The sequence below is a fragment of the Corvus brachyrhynchos genome, unplaced genomic scaffold (assembly GCF_000691975.1).
Source record: "Corvus brachyrhynchos isolate BGI_N302 unplaced genomic scaffold, ASM69197v1 scaffold7, whole genome shotgun sequence".
Classification (NCBI taxonomy): domain Eukaryota; kingdom Metazoa; phylum Chordata; class Aves; order Passeriformes; family Corvidae; genus Corvus; species Corvus brachyrhynchos.
The window spans coordinates 6582550-6603774 of NW_008239054.1; the positions used below are offsets into that span (position 1 = coordinate 6582550).

Here is a 21225-nt window from a genome sequence, read left to right on the forward strand (position 1 = left end):
CGCTGCCTCGCGGAGCCGCTCCGCCAAACTGGAGTGTCTGCTGGCAGCGATCAGTGCGGGCTAGTCGTGGCTCTCTCGAGTACCTTTCGCTCAGGAGCGTGGAGGCTTTTGGAAACTTTCCCATCCCAAATGCTCTTGGATTACAGCGTTCGCTCTCACAGTTAAGTCTATTGGTGACTTTGCCTGGCTGCCGCACCTACTCAAGGCAGCACAAAGTCGCGTGTTGGTGGTGCATGTGCAGGTTGTTTTCCCCCGTAGCCCTGGTAGTGTGGTTTCAGTCCTTAAGCAACGGCGCGCTGCCGTGTTTCTCCTGCTGCTGCCCTCTCCTGCTGCTGCCGCTCTCCCCGGGGTAAGTCACCGTGGGCAGCGGCATACTTTTTCAGTCACTCCCAGCTTTACAAATGTTACGCTTCCCAGACTTCAGCTGTGCATTGTATTCAAATATCTTAAGGCACACAGTTTAAAGGAGATTGTTTTATAAGCAGTTTTACCAGGAGAGAGCTAGAAATGGTGCTCGCAGAAGTATGTAATGGTATTCTGAAGTGCGACTGTGCTTGATCCGGGATGCATAGTTGCTGAGACAAGTTACATTTACAAATTACATTTACAGTTTGACGCCAGTGACAGATGATGACATAGGCAATTGTGAACGAAGGATTAGATAGTGTTTGATGAAGTGGCTCTAGCTTACAGGCAGTGGTTCAGTGCAGCTGTGAAGCCAGCGTGGCGCAACAGGTCTGACTGTTCTGCCCTTACACAAACACTCAGTGTGGCACCGTCTTGGGCTCTCCTGTGAGTGAGCTGCCGGCTGGTGAGAGGAACGGGCTAGCCAGTTACACGTATGTACTAGCCACACCACAGGGGATGGGATGGAGCCATGACTGCTACTGATTCCTCACAGCCCTCACTTCTATTACACCTGAGCTTGCCTTCAGCTGGTTTGTTTTGTTGCAACAGGTTTGTACAATATGGTAGCAAAGAGCTGTGGAAAATCAGGGATCTGGCTCTCCCATGCATTCACTTCACGCTGGTGCGTCCTGCCCAGTATTTCACCAACTCAAGTTGTAAGTGCTGAATCTAAAACATGACTCTTACAATGCCTTTCTAAAAGTTGCAGTGCAAATGCAAGGCCTTTTCATCATAAGTTTAAGCCTAACACTAGGTTTGTTTTGCTTAGTTATTACTCCGCTCTTATAAGCAGTCTGTAGACCTTAGGTCAAAAAGGACCATTTTAGTTTCATTTCCATGGGAAGAATTAAATCATTTAAGTGAGTTATTTTGGACTTCTGCCATTTCTCTATGACAGGATGTTAGAAGAAATGGAAGGTCACAGTTGTTGAACGGGGGACATTATAGATGCATGTGGGTGACTATTCTAGAAATGAAAATAATTTGAATAGGTGGATAGATTTTGCTACAACAGCATACTCTTTTTGATTTGAATATATGGATGCTGAAATGACAAAATATATCCAAACCAAAAGGATCACAAAGCATCAGTGACATAATCTCAGAGATAATTGCCTTCTGAAGCTGGAGCTGTATTGTACTGTTGTATCTGCTGGCAGGTGCTGCATGCCTTTGTGCACAGTTAAATCTAAATTATAGCAAAAATGTCACAGAGCATCTCTCCCACTCACACAGCAAATGTAAAAAAAACCTTTCCCAAGGGCAATTTTGGAATGAAATATTAACTCCTTCTTTCAAGAAGGAAGACCATGTAAGAGATTAAAGTTAAAAAAAAAAAAAATTAAAAAGGTATCACCAAACCCACAGCAATAGAAAATTCATTGCACTTCATTCCAAGATTAGCGGCTATACAGTTTGAAATCTCAAGTCTAGGGAAAATCTTACTTTTTTTTTATTATTTTTTATTTTAAGATGGGCAATGCTTGACTATTAATGAACATTTTGGTGATGGGTGAGGCTGCAATGATAGGAGATAAGTAGTAATGGTAGATGGCAACTAGGCTTCAGCTGTCCACCAAAATGATGCAAAGGCTAAAAGTTAGGTGTGATCAGTGAAACAAGTTCTGTACCCGAGGACCAGAAAGTGACAAATGCACCATTTTTTTAGTGGACTCCCAGAGGAGAACCAGAGAAGTGTGTGCTGGTGAGCCTTGGATCTTTTCCAGGCGTGTTATTTACAAACTGTGGTAAGGGAAAGAATTAGTAACAGATGGGTAGGTGTGATCTATTGAGAAAGTCAACAAGGCTTTTGTCAAGGATGACGTGTCTCACAAACCTGTTTGAGTTCTTTGAAGGTCATAATTATATGGATAAAGAAGTGTGTTGTTACTTGATGAGTTCCTTAAACAACTGTGAAATAAGGTGGAAATTCCTTGCATTTATAAATAACTGAGTAGAAGCTGTGAAGCGTTTGTTTTGGGCATTTTTTTGTTGTTGTTTCTGTTTTGTTTGTTTTGGTTTTTGTTTGTTTTAAGGAGTGGAGAATCACTGATAAAGTCCCACAGAAATCTGTGTTGGACTCAATTCTGTTCAACTTACAGCATGGCCTTCGTAAAGAAGTGACTAATTTACAGGTCTTCAACCTGAAAGACAGGTGGGCTGCTGGAAGTGTACCTCCTGCAGGGCTGCTGCAATACATGGCTGATGCATACAAGTGGATAAAACAAATTCTGCCATCTCCCTGTTCCAAAAATCCATTTACTGTAAAGCATAAGGAAGTCCATCCACTAGAAAATTTAAATCAAATATTCAGGAGATATTGACAGGTGCTATGTTTGGAGACTCTATTCTGGGCTGTGGGCTTTTGGTCTGTTTCAGCATATTCTTGTGTGTGTGGAGGCAAGGCTGGAAATTTTAGACACCAATAAAATAGGAGAATAAAAGAAAGGGAAATAGAGACAACATTACCACCACCTGGATGCCCTACTGTTCCTTTTAACATTAATGTCCTCCCTCATTGATCAATGAACCCACTCTCTGTGTGTGAATTGGTGAAAACATTTGAATCCGGTGAAAACTGGAGTTTTGCTAATAAGATACAGAGTATCTGAACCAGTAAGCTGTTAAATGTGATACACAGAATGATTGCACAAGGTGTTGCTGTATCAGAAACTGATGCCAAAAGTCTTTTCCTACTGTTGCATGTTGTACATCGTGGACCTGCCATGGGAACAGAAGCGTGCAGGTATTTGCTAATATCTGTGTCTGGTAATACTGTGCAGGAAGAGAAGAATAGTTTGGCTGAGATTACTCTCTCAAATAATGTATTGATTGATGACATTTGACTGTGAATCCAGGAAGCTTCAAATTTAGGTCTTTTTCCGCAACAGTGAAAATATTCAGAAAGTCTTTATTCCTTCTTATTCCCACCACCATAACATGCTTTTTGTGATGACTGCTCCCGTTTCTATTGACCCACAGACCCAAAGAAGTCAACAACTACTATTGTTTCCTTAAACAGTTTCTGCTTCCTTTAACTGAGCTTGTCATCAGCAACTTATAATGTTTCATCACCTAGTAATTCTTTAGTTTTATTGAAAGTATACATATAAGCAAATAAACAATATGTATAAGCAATCTATAAAAATGTCCATTTGGAAGAATCTTATGGATAAGGATGTAAGTTACCAAATGATGATACAGTTTGTAGAAGGCTAGAAGTGAATTAAGCCATAGGGTCAGAGAAAGATGGAGGTTGGAAGGAAACTTTGGGGTGTCTAGTCCAACCTCCAAGTCTCCAAGGATGGAGATTCAACAGCCTTTGAACACCTCTTTCAAGGCTACATCACTTCCACAATGATTTAATTTTCTTTTTTTTCCCCGATCCTAATGCTGTCTGGATGGCCCAGCTTGTCTTCCCAACATCTACCCTTCATTTCTTGAGTTTGAACTCACAGAGGGAGCAACAAGTACAGGAGGTTTAAAACCAGCAAGTGTCCTCTGTCAGACCTTGACTTAGTGAGGGCCCTGTTGGGGCTGATGCCCTGTAAGTGCAGTGTGATGAGGTCTGGGCCATGGGGTTTGGCTTCTGCTGCTCTGCCTTCCTCCCCCTGCAACAACACAACTGCATTGTGTCCCACAGGGCTTCTCGTTGTGTGCTTGTTTTACAGGACTGTAGGGCTAGGCAGACAACTGATCATTCTCTTAGCCTTTTACAGCTTATTACAATGTGTAAGAAATATATTTCCAGTTTTTCTAACTGGGTTCTTTTAGATTAAGGGCTATTTTCAAGCACTGCTCCTGATTTTAGACATTCTACCTTCTTTTTTTTTTTTTTTCTTTCTGTCTTACTCACAGTAGGGATGCATTGCCTGTTTTGGGGGTGGTTTCTATAAATCACACAAGGTGCCTTTTGGCTGACTCTTGGTACGAAAGGAACAAGTCAGGAATAGGCACTTTTGTGCCGACTCAGCATTTCATGTTCTCTCTTTCATGGTAGAAGCCTGATTCAGCCCTTGGGGCTCATTTTATTTGTGATCACAAAGAAATGGATTTTTAATTCTTTCCTGTCTTTCCTAAGTAGCCACAAAAGCTTCCAAAATATTGAATGTGGTCTGCATAATATTTTTCAGCTTAAAAGGTTTTTCAGCTTTAGAGGTTTATTCTTTAATTCTAGGTAATTTTCTATGTTTTGGGAGAGAGATTCTTTATATAAATATTTTGTATATGTATGATTTATGTATATGTTTAAGTATGTGTGTATATCTTTAAGTGTCTTTGTATAGATAGCTAGATATACACAACTGCTTAAATTCCTCTGTCACCATTATTTATGCCTATAATATTATTTATTTTGGTGGACTATTATGCTTGACTTTAGCAAAACAATCTTGTGCTAAGATTTTTCTGCCTTTCAAAACTGTTTTTCCTGTTTGTTCCCATATTTGAATTTGCTTCTTTCAGAGTCTCTTCTATGGTTTGTTTTGTCTTCTGGGCTGTAAATACTAAATTATACCAGGATGTCCATTTGATAGTATCTGCTAGCAAGTTCCCAGAATAAGCCTTGATACTAGGTTTTGGTTCCTTTTCTACTCCAAAAATCCAGCTACTCCTGCCAGGAGTTTTAACCTGACCCTGTTCTGGGAAAAGGTGCAGCAGCTGAGGGTTTCCTCCTCAGCCCACAGTGACTGTCTGACTTCACCCAGGAGCTTCTCTTTCATCTCTTACCTAAAGGTGAAGCTGCAGTGCTGCAGTGATTTTTTTTTTTTTTTTTTTTTTTTTTTTTCCAGCACGTATTGGAAATAGAACTTTTTGAAGAGGTGAGCTGCAGCAGCTCAACCTTTCTGGCACATTCCTTCCCTGTAAACATGCACCTGATGGTGCACCTTGTGCCCAGAGCTGGCTTTAGCAGGGGTGTTCTCATGCTTTGCATCTGATCAGGAGAAACAGCACACTTCTTATGAGCAAAGGCTTTACATTAAACACTTAAAGGTGTATTTGGTCTAGCAGTTTTGTAACACTGTGATCACATGTTTGGTGTTGGGATGTTTTGGTTTGATTTCTGAGCTTTTCTGAAATAGGTAATTGGTTACTAGTAACTATATTAATCATAATAGCTTTTAGTCATTACTTTAGTGCTAGTTGGTAGGATTTCTTGAATCTATAAACAGGCTTTAGACCTTCAAAGCAGTGTTTCTCTAGGACATTTCATTCTTTCCTCATACGGTAAGTGGAGAAAAAATAATTCTTCACTATAGTTGGTTTTTTGTTTGTTTTTAATAAGAAGGCTTGCATTTTATAGCAGTACAAAATGAAGCAATGCTTCCACTATTGCTTGGATATTTAGCATATATTGCTATTTTTGTTTCCTGTCGTCTGTAAAAATGTGTCGCTTTTCTTTGCCATTATGTTTTAGCAATCCCCAGAAAATATTTCCCAGAAGAGCTCACATGGTTACTTTTTAACCATTTTTCTTTCCAGCTTCTGGTAGACTTCCTCAACTTCCTTTGACATCTAGATTAGTGCTTGGTTTTAGCTGATTTAATTTTAAAATTGACAAAGTTCCCGGATCTGTGATTGATAGTAAGCAAAAATTGATTTTTTTCTTTATTCAGAAACTGCTTTAACTGTAAACAATTGTCTGTAAGAATCAGGTACATCCACACCTTACTTATAGTGATGGATACAATAGCTTCTTTCCATTACTGCTTTGCAAAACATTTTTTCTTGTCCTGAATCAAATTACTCACACTAAAGTAAGTTTTTAAATGTAAGTGTAGGAAATAGTATGTCTCTGTGCAAAGGTTAAGTGTATCTCACTATGTTGGAAGAAGATTGAAAACATTTCAGGAAAATGTAAGCACTGTTTCAACTCAGCAAAATAAAATAAAAATCAAGTGGGTTTTCCCTTTGTCACATGTAGAATTTCCTTCTCATCTGCACATCCAGAATCTAGGTCGGGTAGGAACTTCCGTAGCCTTTCTCTAACAATTTGGAATTAGGAGGCTCTATGGATTTCCTAAATTTGTGGGTTTGAGGATTTTAGTCAAATTCTCATACTTGGTCTTTCTAGACATTTTTTTCTTAATGTATTTTTAATCTGTCTTAAACAGATCTGCTTTCTGGGCCTGCCTCCCCCGCCCGCCGCCCAACTTCTTAACAAATATTTTCTTCTGTTCCAGACTTACTGTCTTTCTTCCTTGCTTCTCACAAATGCAGCCCTTTATTATCTGAAATCTTAAGACAGCTTTTGGCCCTCTGGCTTGTCAAGACCTTCTTGTCATTGGGAGAATCGTTCTATAGAACATTAAATAAACTGTTTCAAAACCTAGCCAGCCTCTGTTACCAGAGACTTGATCATATCACAGTGTTGTAGACTGTACAGGGGTGCTGTCTCTAATATGGTTTGTTTTAGCAGATATAATTTAGGGAGCTTTTAGCCAGCCTACTGGGCTGGGGCAGGTGGTGGGGAAGTGTAGGCCAGCATGCTGAATACACCTGCTAAACTCTTCCAGCCTTGCCCTGAATATTTGGGCCATTCTGGCAGTTATCAGCAACTTGCTGCTATCTGCTTTGCTAATCACACCAAGACACACCTTCTGTAAACATCAATGCCTTTTCCTGCAATAGCTGAACATACGTGGCCTGTGTAGGTGTGTAAAACCAGGTGGAGCCTCTCCATGCTCAGATAAAATTATTTTTTTATTAAAAAATAAAAAGGAGAAAATCTCTGAACTGACAGTTGGTTCAAGGTAGTCTTATGTGAGAAAATAAATTTGTCATGAAAAGCTGGGTAGTGTTTGGAGGAGATAGGAATAATGTAGTTTATCATATCCTTTAATTCCACTAGAAATGTTGCACTTCTGTATCCCAGGCTTTGGGTGGTGTTGCTTTTGGCTCCCATGCTGGATTTTATCCAAAAGTTGCTCTCCCACAGAGGGGTGAGGAGTGGCTGTTCAACTTTATATTCAGCCTGGAGTAAGGGATGTGGACTTGGTAGCTGTGTGGGGTGGCTTAGAAGCTAGTGCTGCCAGCTGTGTCATGCTGCAGGGCTTGGGATGCTTGTGGAGGGATGTGCAGAACCCCAAGCTGCTGCTTGGGCAAAAGTAGAAAATGGGGTAGAAGATCCCAATACATCTGTGTCCTCTGTTGTGGCTTTGGGAAGGTGGGAGAAGGAGGTGTTTTCTCTTGGGTGAAGATACCTGGAAGATTCCAAAGCCCACATTGCTGCCTCTGCAGTTTATGGAGTGGGAATGAAGATGGTGAAGCTAGATTGAGATGCCCATGGATGCTGCCATTCATCCCCATCAACCTTATTGACTGACAGCTACAAAATGTCACTTTTGAGCACACCTCTTACTGAAGGAGCAGTTTAGGTTGGTGTTTTAACTGTTCAAGTTAGGAAAAGGAAGGGAGGTTGTGTGGTGAGTCAGCATGTATATGGCCCATCGTAACAAGCCCAGCCAACATGATTCCTAGCCCACCATGTGAAAGCCAGCCTGAAGTAGAACCCTGGCAGTGTTTTCTAGATGACACTGTGATGGGGTGTATATGTCACATAAGTCAAATTGGATCAGCTCCGGCAGTGACACGTGCTGTTTTGCACTTCTTGAGAGAAGCTGCGCAATTTCAAACTTGCCTCAGGCATTCACATTGAAACTTCAAAACCAAAACTTACATAGTATACCTTCAGAAAGCGTTAAATAATTTATGTGCAGTTTGCATTCTTAACAAATCTTTGAAAACTCTCAGAAGACTTCTATTATTTTCTTAAAATATGAGTAACTGTGCATATAGAAGATCAAGTTTGGAGATTAAAAGCCTGTTTTCCCTTTCTGTATCGTTGTCACAGTTGTGGTGAAAGTCTTAAGTAAGAGCATGTCAGCAACCATTCCTAATTAACTCATGGCAGTGTGCCCAGTGTGCACACATTCATGCTCTCTCTCCCTGTGTATAGATACACATCTCTTAGAGAAACAGCTCCTTACAAAGAAATAAATTGAGTGATTACATTAATTGACACAAATGCTCTTGAAAACAACCCATTTAATTTTGTTTAGGCATTTCCTGAGTGATGTCTCCTTAGTTTCTAATGAATAACCCATTGTAAAACTTGATAACAGAAGACTGGGTAGTGTAGTAGATTCCAAGGTTAATTTATTAAACTTGTCAGCTCTATACTCTCGGTTAGACTGGGACTTAAAAAAAGGTAAAACCAAAAACCCACAGGAATTTGGATGTATGATGATACACTTTTACATGTTTGGCTTCAGTTTGCATTTTGTGGACTTAGATGTTTGAGTAGCTGCTGTAGTGAAACATCGACGAAGGGTGGGTATATAGTGACCATGGTTTTGTGTTCGGATGCATACTGGCATTATTTTCTGTCTCTTCCCATCTAGAGATTTAAAGTTATGGATGAACACATTTCGAATTCTAGAATACAGATGTTGTCTTAGTGTAAATTGATAAGAAATGCCAGAAAACAAAGGTTTTGTTTGTTCTATGCCTGTCTTATGCCACAGTGATCAAGCGGGAGGTCCCTGGAACACCCATCCAGTGTGGCAGAAAGTGAATGAGGGAATTGAAGGATGATGCAGAAGCAGGCTGCTGCTGGAACATTGTTGTGTCCCAGCCTTCTCCTTGGAAGGTGGTTGGGGCAGTCCTGGACATGTTTTCTCTGGGTGTCACTCCACTGTGCAAAAGGCTTCTGCTTCTGCATTTTCTAGTGAATCTGCAGAGAGCAGGAGTGACCGGAGGACAGAGACTGAGCAGGTGTCACTCCTTTGCATTGCCATACCTATTGTGGTTAATATTCATTATATACCAGTGTTTGTCATTGAAATCTGACTCCTATTTAAAACTTTATGCATTTATTTTATTGACTCTGAAAAAGCTTCTTGGATGTGCTGGCAACAGGTTTTTCCTCGGTGATTGATCCTGGTATGTGATAACTGTTTCCAAAATCAGGTTGACTAAAGATATGGGTACTTCTCTGAAGAAAATGAACCCACTCAAGATTCACACATATTTAATTTAAGTAATTGTTTATTTTAAAATAGATATAATTATTACAAAATAGTAAAGTTCCTGTGATTGAATAAGATCATGAGAGTAGTGAAAGAATACATTGGACTTGTGTCTACATTTACTCCCCATGCTTGGAAACGTCATGCTTACAAGCAACTAATTTCCTCATGTCTCTGTTATGTTCTTACCAACCATTTGATAGTGATGATGGCTAGGTTCAAAGTGATGTATCACAGCCAGTGGTAGGGACTATAGGTAGTTTCCTATAGTCATTTAACTTTACTCATAGAAAAGTTAAGCAACTGTTCCATAGTCAAACCTCTATAGACAAGATGGAGGTGGGGACCCACTGAAGTCTCTTGGGCTGTGCTGGATTAATGTCTTAAGGAGGGTAAGGTGAGTTGCCTTCTGGATCTGTCTTTATGGACCTGCAGAGTCCAGATGATCAGCTCAAAGGTTACACATAGCTTTTAGGATGAATAATGTGGGATGCAATTAATTGTGTCTGAATGTGATCCTCTCTATTGGAAAGGACGGCGTTATGGGTTTGAGTGTGACACTGGAGAGCGCCCTAGTCAGAAGCCAAAAGCAGGTTGAAGTATAGTATGCATAAATATACATTCCCAGGATCTGCAAAAACTTATTTTGGGACTGCTGTCACCAGTTGCTGTCATTTTAATGACATACCATAATTGATATGCATTTGTTTTTCTGAATAATCCAAAGTAGGAGTGAAATGATTCACTTGGAAAGTAGGAGCTGGGATACTTGGCTGACACATGGAGAATAAAAGTGCATCTTGGAGTTTGCAAATGTGAATACAGAAGATGGTCTGCTAAGGCACTTCTGTGGTAAACAAGAGCTGAGAAATGGAAAAGATGAGTTATGACTGCTAGGCTTTAAATCAGGTTTTGTACTCATAGTGGGTTTTTTGAAGCTTTTATGTCTTGCAAAGGGATAATGTTTAGTGTCCATATGTGTGCCACTTAATTGTTATTCAGCAACACTTCCAAGCATTTCCATTTCAGGGATTCATTAGTTTTTTAAAGATTTTCTTATGCTATAATTTTTCCAGGGTTTAAATGCTTTGGGTTTGTAATCTCTGGAATGGGATTAATTTTTGAAGTTCAGTAAAACTCTTTCATTGCAGAAAGATAAGGAAAAGTGTGCTTCACTTTAGCAATACTCTTTGAGACAGCTAACAGTTGAGACCTTCTAGCAATTTAGCAAGAAATATGTGTCTTGGAAATAATTTCTGAGATAAACATGCAAATCTGCACAGAAGTTGAGTAACAGGTTTTTTTCCTGTTTTTTTTTTTTTTTTTTTTTTTTTAAATAAGGTTATTGGGGCACCACTCAGGTCAGGGTGTCTGCCTTCCACCATGGAGCTGGTAAATTAAACCCATTTTTTAGTGCTGGCCATTTTCTTGACTTTGGAAACCTAAGAAACGTGTGCTCTTGTATGTCCTGTAGTAGGCTGACCTTTTCCTGCAGCATGGGGTGTGCTCAAGGAAGGAGGCAGCAATGCACAGTGAATCACAAACAGTGTGGGGATTGCCTTGCTCTGTGCCAAATTATGTTTCCTATCTTCAGCATGTAATTTTCAGGCAAAGCAGTTGAAGTCTTTAATCGATAATTAGACTTCGAAGCTTCTTTAGCCCTTTTGGGTTTCCTTTTTTTCAATAATGGAATACAGCATTATTATTCCATGACTCTTCCTGACATATATTTCAATGAATGCTTTCCTGGTGGGTTTTTTTTTTTTAAATTTATTTATATTTTCCTTCAGTTTTCTAAAATGGGTATATAGAGATCCTATTTCCATCAAGAAATGAACTCAAAATTACCTGGTAAAAGTGGCTGATATATGTGGAGATTTTTTTCCTGGCAGGACTGAGCAGAAATGTCTTTCAGTAGGCTAAAGTAAATATATATTTCTAAAATTGGATTCATTCAGTAGGTTTTTCTGCATTAAAATAAAAAAGTTAATTAAAATGTCACTCATCACTCCTTTTCATTTTTTGTGTGTCAATACGTGAATGTCTGGCTGAATAAATCAATTCTGTCACCAGGTGTTGGTGTGAGACAGTTCCCTCTGTAAAGGCCCCTCAGGACAAGTTACAGCCTGGAGGGACGGGCATTTTTGTCCTTTACTAGATAAGTGTGTGTGTATGTGTACCTACCTATGTATATATGTATGCATGGGTGTTGTTGCATGGCGTTCCTTTCATGTTTGAGAAGCAGCCTTCTGGGTGCCTCCTTTGCTCAAGTGTCATTTGTCCTTGTTGCTTCCTCACTTTCACATTGATTACAGAAGTACTCCACAGACTTTTTGTTTTCCTCATAAGAATTTTAATGTTAGGTATAATCAGATTCAGATTTTTTTTTTCTTTCTGTACAACAGATCTTAATAGATACTGCCTAACCTTTAAAGAAACCTGTAAGTCTTTTTTAATTGCAGACACAGCAGATTTAAATAGTTTGTAAAAATATTCTCAATGTGCTATGGGTAAGCAGTTTGATTTCAATGCAATTTTCTTAATCTTTTGGGGAATTTTTGTGCCCCTAAATTGACCTAAGGGATTTTGCTGTCACATTTTCTACTGATCAGTTTTGATTTCCCTTTTCAGCTCCCCACAGAATGTTTTGGATGACTCGCTGCTGTTCTGTGTTGGTAGGAGGGATGTCCTACCTGCTTTGATATCTGTTGTGACTTAGCAGAAGTTGAAGTCTGCTGTATAGCCTTCTGTACAGAAGTTGAAGTCTGTCCTTCTGCCCCTTACAAGCCTCGGTGACCCCAGGCAATAAAAACTGCTAATATGGAATGCTCTAAGCAAAGAGAGAAATTGTAATAAATGCCACTATTATTTTAAAAGTCTTCTAGACCTGGGGATTCTTTTAAGAATTTATACATTTGGCTCAGCTGTAAGTTTCTTGGCATCCTTATGTTCATTTAGGGAAGTTCATATATGTATTTATAGGAAATACATTCTGGAGCTTAATCCAAAGGTTTGCAAACTTTCTGGCTCTCCGTAGAGCCAAAACCATGCATTTCTATATCTGGTTTAGGTTTTTGTGGATCTTAATATTAGATTTTGCCAGTTGTGTGGTCCCTCCAAATTCTGCTTCAGTGTACATACATTTCAGTTTTGTTGCTGGTTGTATGGTTTGGTTTTTTTCTCTTTATATGTTGCCGTTCCTTCAGAGTTATATTTTTACTGTCTAGCACTTGTTCTGTTTTCTAAAGCACAAGTTATCGGTAGTTTATGCTACTGTTTTTACTGCACTTAGGTTTTACATTGCCTTTATTTGTTTTCTTTAATCCGAAGCACGTTTTGGCCATTGCTTGTTCTTCTGTTTGTAATTGTACAAAGACAGCTACTGCAGCTACACCAGCCCAGAATACATCATATTATTTTTCTTTTTAGACATTTTGGTAGTTTTCAGAATTTTATTCATAATGCTTCTGTGGAAATGGAACCTCTGGAAGAGCAACTTCCTAATGTGTTCTCATACAATTTTGCACACACATGCAGTTCTTTTAAGGTCCTTCCTGTGTCCTTGTTTGCAGTTAGTAACTAGCATACAAATGGATTTGAGAATTGTTTCCTGAAAATTAATAAATGCTCTTGCACTTGTACTAAGTGTTATCCCCCCTTTACAGATGCAGAGAGAAGAAATATGATTATTATAGCCTGCCGAAAACCTCTGTTGTGATAGCTTTTTATAACGAGGCTTGGTCAACGCTTCTGCGAACTGTTCACAGTGTTCTTGAGACCTCTCCGGATATACTTTTGGAAGAAGTTATCCTTGTAGATGATTACAGTGACAAAGGTAGGAAGGATAAATCTAAATAATATTGATTGGTTTTTGGTCAGCCAGTTATAGGAGAAAAAGTTATGCTGTTCAGGTCACATACCAGAAAACTGTACAACAAAGGCATCTCACTGGAAAATAGTTTTTCTTGTAGTGTGCCAATGAAAAATTTGACTTCTGGACCAAATTTAGTTTAGAATGGGGAAGGACATTTGCTGTGTTGTAACATGAGTGCTTGCATGTATAGATAACTACAGACTGATCAGAGTTCTTCAGATTTCCTGAATTGAGCAAGTTTTGATTGCACCAATGCTCCCCTGGTGTCTCATATAATGACAGTGACCTAGTTCTTTGGTCTTGTTTGAATAGCGGGACATAAAGGCAATGATGGCATTTTCTACCACACATGAATTGTGTTAAGAATAAAACTTTTATACAGAAATTTTTAAGTAACATTTGAGAAGCATTTATGAATCTGGAAATGAATTGGAGAGGCAAATGTGAAGTGTTCAAGTTCTTAAAAGTAACCGTGATTTGTGTCCATCCAAGTTCTGTGCTTTTTCCTGTCCTTTCTAAACATGTGTAGCAGAATCAGAGCTGGAAATGCCAGAATCTTTAGGCCACTACTATGGGTAATATGCTACTGAGGAGAGAGCTTTCTATAGCATGACATAAACAAATCATTTTGGGTTATATTATTCCCTCTTTTTTTTTTTTTTTTTTTTTTTAAAAAAGCAAATAAGCGAGAGGGGCGTGTTCGAGCCCGGCTGCTGGGGGCATCTGTGGCGAAAGGAGACATCCTAACATTCCTGGACTGCCACTGTGAATGCCACGAGGGCTGGCTGGAGCCGCTGCTGGCAAGGTGAGCTTATGCTCTGGGCTGGTTTTCTCTCTTACTGGAGAAGAAGGGGCGAGACAGTTTGGCCCACTTTTTCAGTGGAAAAATGACTCATGGTTTACCAAAGGTTACTGCAGTCTGCTCCCTGAGGCACTGCAAGTGTTTGTCTCCTGGCTGTGGGGAAGCAAATGGAAGTGTGAAAGTTCAGGACAGGACATGGTGGGTTTTTTGCCTTTTTGTTTTTGTTTTTTTCCTGAGGACCAAGCTGCTCTTTTTCTTCAGACAATGGTAAGTTTTGGTTTTCAGGAAGGCTAGTCCACACCCCTAGCTTTGAAATTACCTTGGTAAAGGAGGCTACTTCTGTCAGCCTGGGTGGTGGATGAGCAGAAGGTCAGAAAAGATGTGCGCCCCCTGCAAGGAAACGTTTACGTAAGCAGACTGGAATACAAGTCAATAAACTCCATCTTCATAGTCCTGAGCAAATCCACCTTTCCAGACTGGTTCTGATATAAAGCATCATGCTGTAGGATAGGGAGGAGTCAATGTTATGTCAACACTGACTCTTGCTTGGAAACCATCTCTCTTGGGACACTGTACTTTATGCCTGTGTAGTCTCTGTCTATACTGCAGATCAGTCAGGCTGTTTAGAAAACTTCTGTTAATTAAAAGCAAGCAAACAAACAACAAAAACCCAAGGAACCTTCTCAAAACTCTAACAAAAACCCTCTAGAAACCAGAATAGTAGCGCTCTGTTACAGCTGAGAATATTTATTATATTCTGGAAGCCTCACCCATGTGTAGCCAGCAGCCGTACATGCACGATTCTTGCTCTGGGTTCAGCCACTGGTACCTCACCACAGCACCTGCTGCTCCTGTCTCGTGTTATGAGGTTTTTGCCCCTTTTGCTAACAGCTCGTGTCTTTACCCCCTTGGATGCCATTAGCAGGTACTGATAGATGCAGGACCTGAATCAGACCTCCTAAATATGGGATCTAGAAAAACAGCTCTCTTCAAAACATAATCAAAGGGAAAAAAAAATCTTTCATCAAGGCCAGTGGTTTGATTTCGATCCTGTTAAGATTCCCACCAGATACTGTAGGCTGTAGAAAAGGACCAGAAAAAACAGCCCTATACAAACTGGAGAGAGACTTCCAAAAGCACATAGTGTCTTTATCTGTGCAAGGCTTCCTGATTCCTAGTGGGACTTGTGTTCTCAAATTCCTCATGTCTCTTTGAAATTTTACCTAGAATGCTATTTCAGTTTTTGGTTTTTCTTAAAATTGTCATACTTACCTTGTTTCTAAATTTCACACCGAGTGTATTCCAGGCAACTATGAAAGGAAAAGGGATAACCATCAAATCATAAGCGTGGGTTTACCAGCTGTCCCCTAAAGAAAGTGTATGACTGGGGAGACGATTCTGTGATTTCTTCACTTCTTTAGCGCACCACTAGATGGCAATCTTGAGGAAGGATTGGGATTTTTTTAAACGTGGTCATCACCACCTGTAAAAAGTTAGCCCTCTCTTGGAATTCCTGCCGTATTTGCTGCAGATGCAGACGTGCATCTCTAAGGGAGTATTTCTGCAGCATATCTGACTCAAATGTATGGCAGCAATACAACAGTGTTAGCATTTTGCAGTGCAAACACAGTTGTATTTTTAAGCTGCCTGTGCATTGTACCATCTAGTTAATTCTTAACTTACAGAAAAGGTGATGGCTTTTCACTTACTTCATTCCTTTCATAACTGAAGTCATATGCCAGCTACCTAATTTTTACTTATTTACCTTCTTGTTACAGGAGGGCAAAATATTTTTACATTTTATTATTTGGTTTTCTTTTCTTCTGCGTGCGTGCATCATTTTCATTGCTTTGTACAATGAGGATTTGTACAAAGTTTTATGCAAGTGAGACAGGAGATAACAATATTTGTATAAGCCTTTTTGTGTGCTCTACCAAACAAGATCTCAGTGGGAGATCATAAAGAAGAAAACATCTGTTTCACATATTCCCTCCAGCAACAAGAAACCATTTCATATTTAAGGCAGTCTTTCTCAGCTCAGACAATACTTCTTTGGAACTGCTGCTGTTCTCTGCTGCATTTAACCATCACAAGCTACTCTAATTTCAGAGTATGAGCCCTTGGTCAGCCTACACGTTTTAGGTTTAATAATCCCATGAGGAATGAGCTCCCTTTGAATGACAGATGGACTGCATCTTTTGCTTGTTTGACAATATGATGTGTTCAGTTTTCCTTCACCTCTGAAATATGTAAATAGAAGATGCAGGGCTGAAGTGCATACCTGCATCTTTAAGTCACACAAGTTACTTCATTTCACTGAACTATCAGGGGATGTCTAACATTAGAACTGGGAAGATGATAAACAGGGGTTTAAAAGAAAGACCTTGGCTTGAGCTTGTGTGCTTGCTGTTGCTCCTAGTACTGAGGGAGGCTGTTCTAGAAGGTGAGGAGAAGGCTAAGAATCCCACTGCCTTCTGTAACGACAAATCCTTTTGGGAAGAAATCCTGAAAACCTTTCATGGTATTGAGAAATGGGAGGAAGAGGTTTATCTCCTTGTAGAAGTAGATCTGCAAGAAATGTCATCAGCTCTGATGTATTCTTAGTATGATAAAGATCTTGACTATCTTTAGATCACCCTTGGTGATAGGAATGTCATTCTGCAGTGCTATCTTGTTTCTCCTTTTCATCTCCTATGTTGCCAGGGTTTCTGGAAGCCTCCTTCAGGTATGTTTCATTGTTGGAGGTGTGATTCCCATGTTGCAGGTTTGTTTTTTCTAAGATCAGGGATTCTTTTTGAGTTACTGTTATAGTACTCAGTACATTTGCAGATGATCAGTTTCAAGAACAGCCATGACTTCAAGGGCCAAGAGGATGGCTAGTTTATTATTTATCGTTGCAGAACAATGCAATCAAGTTGCTCTCTTAAAAACAGTTGCCTGTACAAAAGAAAATAGACAGGTTTTGTTGATAAAGTGGTGCTGGCTATGGCAGCCAAGCCAGATGCTGAATGTGTTATCTTAAGCCATCTGGCATGCCTTGCTTCCACAGTCCAGGAAGGCTGATGTTTGCCAGGTGCCTACAGTGGAGTCCATCCTGAGATATCCTCCTGATGATCCCCAGTAGGAAAATGGAGGTTATTCTTGTATTTCTTGTATCATCATCTCCTTGCATTGCAGCATGAATTGAAAAGCAGCAAAACTTCATGTTTGGTATCTGTAAGCATTCTTTGTTCTTGTCACTTCCAATTTTTTATTTTTAGAGAAGTTCCTAATGGAAGTCACCTTTTTGTTTTAAAAACATACCAGGATTGCTGAAGAAGAAACAGCTGTTGTCTGCCCTGTTATTGATGTTATTGACTGGAATACATTTGAGTACTTGGGAAATGCTGGTGAGCCACAGATTGGTGGATTTGATTGGAGGCTGGTCTTTACTTGGCATAGTACCCCTGAAAGAGAACAAAAACGGAGGAAGTCCAAGACCGACGTCATCAGGTTAATTTTTATGCATCCTGTGAAACTATGAATGTGTTTTTGATTTCACCTGAAAATGCCAGGTGCTGTAAGATACTCGGGAAATGAACATATTACTGAAAATTATGTATTTTGTGTAGTTCCCCCTTTTTTTTTTTTTCAAAATAGCTCTTGCTTACCATGCTCCTGGAAAAAATATTGCTCTAAAAGCTGAAGTTCCTGTGTAATCTTCCATATGGACAACTTATTGCATAGTCTCTTGACTCCTCTAGGCAAACTCTTACAGATGCTTATCAGCACATGGAAGTCCGCTGTGCAAAGCAAAGAGCTTCGTGTTGTAAAAAATGTATCATGGGCAATGATGAAAAGGGAAAAAAAATCACTAATCTGATTAAGAAGGTAAAAGTAGTTTTGAAGATTTATTTTTTTCTGTGCTGTAATGATAGTTGTAGTTCACTGTGCTATTTTCAATGGTGAACCATTTTGCCAGTTCTTTACTGGGGTGAAACTATACACCTGCTATCCACCATGGTTTCTTTGAAGGGCTAACTTGCAGAGCTCAGGCTGATGTCTTCATTATGGGTTTTAGTTTTGTTTTATTTTAAGACAAGATGCCATCAATTGGTATTATTGGTCACTCAAAGTTGTATTTTTAGGAGAGGTAAAATAATAGAACAAACAAGGCATCTGGAAAATGGGAATGGTATACAAGATCCTGAAAGCTGAGCATCTGCCATGTTCAACCTATCCCCATCTGCTGTGGAAGTTGCCGTATTTCAGCAGTTTATTGTGGTAAATTAATGGGTTTGGCATTTTTAATACTGTGATTTTGTTTGTACATTTATCTGTTACCGTATAGACCACAAAAAACATGGAATTATTAATTTTTCTCAGTCTTTTCTAGGTTGCTTATCATATGTGAAATACTCAGTATTTCACAAATATTAATGAACTTACCCTCAACTGAGTGAACTTTCTTTTAAATGGGAAAAGTGAGGTAGTAATTTAGTCTTTCTCAGCATGTATTAGTCCATATCCTCCTTAAAAAAATTCAAAATTGAGTAAATATTTTTAAAACATTTAATTCAAATATGATGCTTTTTTTCTTCATGATAAGAAGAATTGTCTTTGACATGCCAAGAAGAAAATGATGAGGGATAAAGTTTCATGGTAGCCTGAGGATTGTGAGCTCAACAAGTGTCTGGAGAAAGCAGCAGTGCTGAGAGTGGTGTCACCAACAGCTGGGTTTGGAAAGAGAGATCTGGGGGGAAACAGAAGGACTTGGCTGGTTATGGAGTTTCTTATTTTTCCTTCTGTCTTGTCTCATCTCATTCCATTCTTTGAAACAACATATGACAGTGTGAGACAGTGCTGCTTCAAAAAGATAGCTGGTAAAATTAGTTTTGACAGATTAAGAGTAATTGATCACTGTACCTCACATTTGTTTATATTTACCTCAACAGCAATTTAGTAAAATTCATGAAATAACAGCTGAACTTAGTTCTAATCACCATTATATACTTGACACTTTAAAGAGAGTCACCCATAGACTGTAAACAATTACGAACAATATTGAACAAATACAAATTTATGCATGTATGCACACTCTGCCCTTCTGAAAGTACATCCCTTAAGTGCACTGTCACCCTGGGCCTTGTGGTCTTCAAGGAGGAATTAGTTATGACTCCTGATTTCACTTTTTTTTTTTTTTTTTTCTCCCCAAACTTAGTAAAAAATTTAAGAACATACAGAGGGGTAGATTTTCTTAGAAAACAAATCTCTTTAGGAGCTATATTTACTTAATAATTGATATCTGAGAGGTTTTTTTCAATTGATATTAGTGGGATCAAGGTTGTTGTTTTTAATTACTAAAGCAGAAATATTTCTTTAATTATTACCCAAGTGAAATAGATAAGGATACAGCACTTAGAATTTCAGAGCCAACTATTCAGCTCTGCCGCAAGGAAGCTAATGTTGTGTTATGTGAAGAGGCTCTTCATTTACACACAAAGACACTGCAGTAGGAAAAAATTATTTTAACACAATATTTTTACATTCTGGTGCTTTTTTCAGATACAGTTTTTTATTAGAAAATTAAATTCAAATGGCCTCATAATAATTGATGGATTTCTCACTGTTACTTTGTATCCAGAAAAGACTGAGAAAATAGAAAATAAAAATATATTGTATTTTTTTATCTGTTCCATTGGTTTAATATTTTTTCTTTTTATTCAATTCAGAGTTACTGTCCTCTTTTATAGGTCTCCAACCATGGCAGGTGGATTATTTTCTGTGAGCAAAAAGTATTTTGATTATCTTGGTTCCTATGACACAGGAATGGAAGTCTGGGGAGGAGAAAACCTTGAGTTCTCATTTAGGGTAGGTGGTTTAATTGAAAGTTTCTTTTCCTCAGAATACAACAAGTTCTTATTTCTTTCTTCATGCCCTTTTACTTAATGAGGTAGCTGTAACGTAAGCAAGTGTTAAGAAGGGAGTATTTTGGAAGGTGTTTATATGAATCTTGTTCTTGCACTTGAGGATAGCTGTGTTTTTCTTCAAAACAGCCATTTTAAAGCAATTTTTAAAAACATGTCTTTGTCTTGAGCTCTAGTATGAAATGTAAAAAGAGGTGTGATACTAGTGGGTGAAGTTTACACCCCGCAGCTTGAAGGAGGTCATTGGGAAGAAGATTTGTAGTTCTTTGATGTGACTCAGAGTTCTTGCTGTGCTTGATGGAGTGAGCAGTTCCCAGTGGGGCAGGAGAAGGCAGCCCCTGTACTAATTTTAAGGCTTCATTCTGTTTCACCTGAGAATAAGTTTGTATAAAGGTTATAAAAGGTGGGAGGGAAGATCTCCAGTAACTGTAGAGCTGTACTGCACAGGAAGCTGGACCAAGTGCTCAGGTGTGAGGCAAATAGCTGTAAGGAAAAGGATTTACAGCAGGAAAAGAGAGGAGACACAGGACAGTCCAGACTGGTTATCAAAGCAGTGTTGTTCCTCCTCAGCTCAGCTGTTACCAGTGCTGTGGCTGATTCCCACTGAGCACTGGCTGCCTATGGTTTGCCTCATATCACACTTAGTTCATTGAAGCAATCCAATGGTGATGTAAGAGGGAAGCTGTAGGGCCACTTTTGGCTTTCAGGGAGTTCACAGCCTATCCTCCTGGATTTCCTGTGTCTGTTCTGCCCATCATCTGTTATATTTGATGGTCATGTTTGCATTTCTGTGAGTCATTGAATTGTGGTACAGGAGGGTTTTTGGTTTTTTTACCAGGTGACAATGATTTCAGGGATAAATAGCATTTTAATGCTACAAAACTACTTTCTTTAGAAAGGAGGCATCAGCAGACTGTCTCTCTTGATGTCTGTGTGTTAACTAGAGAAGCATGGAGTCTTCCTAGCTGTTGTTCTGGTCTCCCACTGCCTGCAGTGTAGAAATCGTACAAAAGAGGTTATAAAAATAAGGAACAAAAATTATTAGGAATGATAACAAGCACATGCCTAGAGTTGATATGGTTTCTCTCTGGAGGGAGATTTCTCAACTGGAAATGCTGTTTGATCTGAGTTCATGACCACCTCCTTTTCCACTTAGGGAAAAGTTTCTGGCACATAAGCCCAAACACAGCCTACTTAGTAGTCCTG

The 21225-nt window shown here is 39.2% G+C and overlaps 1 protein-coding gene across 1 annotated transcript in view; it reads left to right on the forward strand.

Moving 5' to 3' along the window:
• The window catches only part of GALNT12 (polypeptide N-acetylgalactosaminyltransferase 12), a 51828-nt gene that overhangs the window by 1947 nt on the left and 28656 nt on the right, over nucleotides 1-21225 (forward strand). Inside the window, exons 2-8 of the mRNA XM_008637542.2 lie at nucleotides 147-349; nucleotides 2445-2563; nucleotides 3050-3154; nucleotides 13103-13272; nucleotides 13990-14116; nucleotides 17420-17605; nucleotides 19846-19963. Coding sequence (XP_008635764.1) covers nucleotides 147-349; nucleotides 2445-2563; nucleotides 3050-3154; nucleotides 13103-13272; nucleotides 13990-14116; nucleotides 17420-17605; nucleotides 19846-19963 — 1028 coding nt within the window. The remainder of the gene's footprint in view (nucleotides 1-146; nucleotides 350-2444; nucleotides 2564-3049; nucleotides 3155-13102; nucleotides 13273-13989; nucleotides 14117-17419; nucleotides 17606-19845; nucleotides 19964-21225) is intronic.